Source organism: Arachis ipaensis, chromosome B9 (genome assembly GCF_059453495.1).
Source record: "Arachis ipaensis isolate K30076 ecotype BB chromosome B9, ASM5945349v1, whole genome shotgun sequence".
NCBI classification, from domain to species: Eukaryota; Viridiplantae; Streptophyta; class Magnoliopsida; order Fabales; family Fabaceae; genus Arachis; species Arachis ipaensis.
The window spans coordinates 22,590,207-22,596,267 of NC_142444.1; the positions used below are offsets into that span (position 1 = coordinate 22,590,207).

The 6,061-nt window shown below is 39.4% G+C and overlaps 1 protein-coding gene across 1 annotated transcript; it reads left to right on the top strand.

The window, feature by feature from the left end:
* The first annotated feature begins 2,399 nt into the window (after positions 1-2,399).
* LOC148544003 (uncharacterized) lies at positions 2,400-4,678 on the top strand. Its single transcript, XM_088498821.1, has 4 exons — positions 2,400-3,541; positions 3,722-3,866; positions 4,008-4,218; positions 4,431-4,678. Exons 1-4 carry the CDS (start codon positions 2,400-2,402, stop codon positions 4,676-4,678), a joined length of 1,746 nt encoding a protein of 581 aa, XP_088354947.1.
* Positions 4,679-6,061: the final 1,383 nt, after the last annotated feature.

Below are 6,061 nucleotides of genomic sequence, written 5' to 3' on the forward strand. Positions count from 1 at the left end.
TGACATACACTTCTAATTAATTTCTAAGATAAATAACATCTTTTTTTATAATGTCCTATTCATCTTAGTTTATATTGCATTTTTAAAAATTACATTTATTTTTTTCTAATATTTTTAGATATTCAACTATTTTTCTATTTCATGTTTGGTCCGTCCAGATTAAAGCCCATATAACAAAAATATATTTTTGGTCGAAAAAATTCCTAAATATCCTTGTAATAAATTAGTCATTAGTTATCGTACTTGTGCTGCAACATTATAAATAGAAAAATTTTTCTTCCACATGTCATTACGAGATTGGCCGATCAAATTTAGCCATCCTTAGCTACAGAATTTCATGCCATCACAGAAGTCACCTAAAAAAAAATCTTACTTCACCCACTTTTTGTTTGATATTGAACTTACTCTACGCAGTACCCATTTTACGAATGAAATTTGTAAAGCTTTTGTGAGTCAGCCATGTATCAAGGAACCAAAATAGTTTGAACTCCAATCAACCTTATCTGTTTCCAGAGTCATTATAGTGGGCAATGAACATTTTCTGCCATTCCTTATCCAAGAAAACTGGATCAATCCTATTATAGCTGCTTCCTATATACCATATGAGCTTCCTCCCCATGAAATCAACTTCTAAATAGTTTCAACTAGTTCACCTAATTGTTGAAATCTTTATTGTTCTTTGATAAGGATGCATTTTCTTTTCTCTCTCCAGTTCTCATTATTTCATTAATGTCCCTTCCTAATAGTAGAAGTAACTCAAACAAATTTTAACTGTGTTTTTGTGAATATTCTTCCTATAAAACTTTTTTCTCATAATCTCATCTTAGTTGTAAGGTACTAAGGTCCATAGACAACACATTAAGTATAATCAAACATTTTTTCTTTGATTGTACTTTTTACAGCCATCCATCTAACACCTTTGATAACTTCACAATTTATCAGAAATTCATTATTCTAGATGCACAAAATCTTTCCTGCTATATTTGTAGCTTCAATCCCTGCCCATATGATATGAGCCCAAGTACCAATCCTATGCCAATGGAGGAGACTATAGATAATGAAGGGGTGATTGAGTCGAGTAATTCAAGTCCCAGCAGAAGAAGAAAAGGGAAATGAGGTAGCCAATTTGGATGAAGGAATACAAAGCATGAAGGAATGCGTATTAGGGGAATAATTCTTGCGACAGTAGCAAAAATTAGTTATGTAACCACCTAGTGGAGAGAGTCATATATAGCAGAAAATGGAGTCACAAAAGATATGCAGAAAATATCATATATCCTTGAGGAGTCTCCCTTACTCAAAAAAGGAATCATTGTTTTATCTTCACCATCCATATAATTCACACATATTTCTGTTAATTCTTCTTATTTTATGTTATTGCTTATTATTGTGATTCTCTGTATTAATTGTTGATTCTGGAATTATTTTATTGGTTCATTACCAAGGAGTACCAACTGATGCTTTTCATTGAGAGGCCAACGATGGTGGAAGGAACTTGCCTAAATCGTTTGGAGGAGCTCACTCTTTCTAACAAGCACGAAGTTGCAATGTTGAGTAAGGGGCTTGTTGAGGATAATGAGCGCATTGTGGAGACACAATCCTAACTTACCACTATCGAGAAACTTCTCCACAAGAATCTGAAGTTGAAGTCCAAAAGCGATGATCAGATTCAGCCAAGAAAAGAATTAGTGATTGGTTCTGGTTTGGGCTCACTAAGCCCACATGGGGAAACGCACTAGCCATGCAAGTTGAAGGTGGTCGACTTGCCTATGTTTGATGGAGAGAGGGTAGAAGACTGGGTCTTCAGAGCTCGTCGGTATCTTAAAACTTTTGACATTTCCATTGAGCAGATAATCCATGATCTTTCCTTCCATCTTGTCGGACCCACATATGCATGGTACCGTTGGGGAGTCAACAATAACATCGCTTACACCTGGGAGACCTTTCTTGATGCCCTAAATTCTCATTTTGCTAAGAATGTCTTCTATGACCACCTCACTGCCCTCAAGGAGCTGAAGTAAGGAGGATTTGTGGAAGAATACTAATGTCAATTTGAGGAGCTCAGTAACCATGTGACTGGGCTGAGTGAGGAGTGGATCATAACCCTATTCATTGATGGACTTCAAAAGCATTTGAAGTGTGAATTGTTACTGGCCCAGCTCAGTTCATACATCCAAGTTGTATCCATTGCTAAAATACATGAACAAAAACATGCAGTGACCTTGGGCCTATCCAAGAGCAATGTAACCCGATACAACCTGTCAGTCGCTAATCCGACCCAATTTGCCCCCAATAGGACCCTAAACCTGGTTAGCCCCAACCCAAGAACTACAACATAGAATTTCACTCATGTCGCTTCTGCATCAATCGTATCGCAAGCTTCTTCTCCTTCACCCATGATGACCCCCACTTTATTCAAGAAACATACCACCGCTGATATCTGCGAGAGAAGAGAAAAAGGGTTGTACTACTATTGTAACGAAAAATATGTGCCAGGCCACTGTTGTAAAGCCACTTACCAACTTCTGATGGGTCAAGATCAACTCCATGAGTTGTTACAAGAGAAGGTGGAAGGGAAGGCCGGCGACGCTGGTTCTGATTCCGAAGATAAAGGGAATAATTATGAGCGTTCGACTCCGAGAATAAGCCTCAACGCCCTGGAAGGGGAGTTTCACCCTGAAACCCTCCGCGTCCGAGGTACTCATGGGAATCGTCCTCTGCTAATTTTGATTAATGGGGGCAGCACTCATAACTTTGTGAAGGGTTTGGTGGGCAATAAGGATTCCATCCATTGCGGGGTGAAACACATGGGGTTAGCTCTCTTGGTGCAGGGGTATGACTTTGCGGTGAATGCGTATATCTTGGATTTGAAAAGAGCAGACGTAGTTCTAGGTATACACTGGATGATGAGGCTTGGCACTATTCGAATAAATTACATGGAATTGTTTATGAAGTTTAAGGTCTCTAGCAATTGGGTGATTTTCAAAAGTGAGAGGTTGTTAAAGGAAGGTAGCCTCAACTGTAGAGAACTGATAAAATTACAGGAGAGCAAAGCTATTGCATCACTATTCCACTTAGAGGCTGTTGAATCTAGAAACAATAAAGAGGAGCTTACGACTAATGATGATGAAGTTCAGCAGATACTCAAAAACTTCTTAGGGGTCTTTGAGGAGCCAATACAGTTGCCACCACTGAGGATGGTGAATCACTCTATTCATTTAGTACTTAAGAATGCGCCAATGAGTGTTAGACCGTACAAATATCTCCACTTTCAGAAAGTAGAGATGGAAAGACTTGTTGATGAGATGCTACAGGTGGGGGTCATCAGGAACAGCCAGAGTGCCTTCTCAAGTCCGGTCTTGCTAGTGAAAAAGAAGGACGGAGGCTGGAGATTCAATGTTGACTACCGGGCTTTAAACGCTATAACGGTAAAAGATAAATTTCCAATACCAACCATAGATGAAATATTACATGAATTGCATGGGGCTGTTAATTTTTCTAAAATAGATCTGAGGAGTGGCTACCATCAGCTAAGAATGCGGTAGGAAGACATAGAGAAGACAACTTTTCGGACACATATCGGTCACTATGAATTTGTCGTGATATCGTTTGGGCTCACAAATGCTCCATCCACCTTCCAAGCGACGATGAATTAAATTTTTCAATCTTACTTGAGGCATTTTATTGCGGTATTTTTTTATAATATCTTGGTATACAACAGATCGAAGAAGGAGCATATGGCGTACTTGAGTCAAGCATTGAAAGTTTTGCGTGATAATCAATTTTTTGCAAAAAGATCCAAGTGCTCATTCTTCCAAGAACAAGTTGAGCACTTGGGGCATGTTATAACAGTGGCTGGAGTTCAGGTTGACCCGACAAAGATAGAATCAATTCTTGCATGGCTGATTCCCAAAACAATAAAATAACTTTGGGAATTTTTCGGGTTAACCGGTTACAACTGGAAATTTGTGGCGAATTATGCTCAACTGGCTTTTTCCTTGACCAAGTTGTTAAAGAAGAATACTTTTCACTGGACATTGGAATCAGAACAAACCTTTGTCCAATTAAAGAAACTTATGACCCACACACCGGTTCTTGCACTGTTGGATTTTTCAAAGCCATTTGTGGTTGAGACGAACGTATCCAGAACGGGTGTCGGAGCAGTTTTGTCACAGGAGAGTGATCATGTGGCTTATTTAGTAAGAATCTTGGGGTTCGGTTAGCACATGTCTCAGCTTACGTAAGGGAATTATATGCAGTGACTCAGGTACTAGCCAAGTGGCGGTACTACCTTTTGGGACGAAAATTTACTATTAAGACTGACCATTAGGGACTTCGGGAGCTCTTGACAAAAGTGGTCCTAACCCCAGAGCAATAACACTACCTTTCTAAGTTGCTTGGGTATAACTTTGACATTGAATTTCGACCAGGAAAGTTCAACAAGGCGGCTGATACCTTATCAAGACAAGTTGAAGAGGGTGAGAGATTTCACTTCCAAGCTTTCGCAGTTGTTCAATCATCCATTATTTCCGCAATTTTCCAAGATAATCAAGAATTCGAAGAGCTGTTAACAATGCAAGAAAGGTTACAAAAAGGGGAGTGGCTGCGGATTACAACTTTCATGATGGGTTACTCTTGTATAAGGGAAAAATCTGGGTACCCGAGTTTGCCAATTTGAGGGACCTTCTCCTCCACCACTTTCATTGTGCTATAACTGCGTGTCACGGAGGTATCTTAAAGACTTTCAAAGGGTTATGAGAGTTGTTTTTCTGGTCGGGTATGCGTCAAGACATGATACGCTTCATTGATCATTGTGTAGACTGCCAGAGAACCAAATATGTCACTGCTAAACCTCAAGGATTGCTCCAACCACTTCCCATACCTGCACGACCTTAGGATGATTTAAGTATGGACTTCATCACCAAATTGCCGAACTCATCTGGCTTTACTACACTGCTCGTAGTGGTTGATTGGTTTACTAAGACAGTTCACACGGCTCCCTTGAAAACCAGTTTCACAGCAAAAATGATAGCCCATAAGTTCATTAACACAGTGGTCCAATTTCATGGCTTTCCCGCTATCATAGTTTCGAATCGTGACCCACTCTTCCTGAGCCGTTTTTGGAAGAATCTATTTCATAATTGTGGTACCAAGATGTTGTATAGCACAACATACCATCCACAAATGGATGTTCCAACTTAGCACCTTTTGAGATTTTGAGAAGAGTTTCTCTTTGGAGAGCACAGTACGATGAAAGTTGTAAGCTGTGTTCGGAGGGAGTTATTATCTATTGTTGGCCCCTATGGTAGAATCAGCCGTGGCTTGAGAGGCGGTGGCTTACCCTGTGGTAGATGTCAGAGGTTCGAGTCCGCTTATCTCCAACTCATGAACTTAGCCGATACAAAGTGATGCTATATGATAGCACCCAATTTTTATAATTCGGCAGTTTGATCTATGCTATAATTTATTATTCATGGACGTTGATAAGATCCTTCCATCTAGCAGCACTTTAGGATGGCATAGCCTTCAAGTTAAGGGCGAGGTTCAAATGAAGAAAGGCTTATGGTGGGATATCTAGGCACCCAGAGACGAGAAAGGCCATAGTAAGCAACAAAATGCTTCAGGGAGTTGAAAATAACCGCATATCTGAAAAATTGGACAAATTCCTTTTTCTTAGGAACACATACAAGATTAGTCACCACAATATGGGTAACCTTACCATTAATACTTCAATTTTATAGTAAAATCCATGCTCTACTAAGAAAAAGACAGAATTTATAACTTGCTATCCTTTGCCTAGCAGGTAAAGATTTACCTCCGTGAAAAGGATAAATTGTTCGGATTGACATGAGAGTCCAACCACATTGCATTTCCAAAATTCACGTTGTATATTTGAAAGATGTTAACCTCTTTGATTCTCTCATGTTACAATTCTTTTGCCGCTGAGCTCCCTTTCTCGTCGGTCCAGAGAACAGAGACAAAATATAAGACTGGTGCCAATAGTTCATCATGAAAGAAAGAACTCATTGAGCCGAAATCACTAACTAATACTACACTAACT

Bases quoted from the DNA above. Each gene is read 5' to 3' on its own strand.
- LOC148544003 (XM_088498821.1), top strand. From the start codon at position 2,400: ATGACCCCCACTTTATTCAAGAAACATACCACCGCTGATATCTGCGAG. The intron at 3,867-4,007 runs GTTGACCCGACA...TCCTTGACCAAG, and splicing joins TAACAGTGGCTGGAGTTCAG to TTGTTAAAGAAGAATACTTT. The intron at 4,219-4,430 runs GTTAGCACATGT...AATTTCGACCAG, and splicing joins AGTAAGAATCTTGGGGTTCG to GAAAGTTCAACAAGGCGGCT.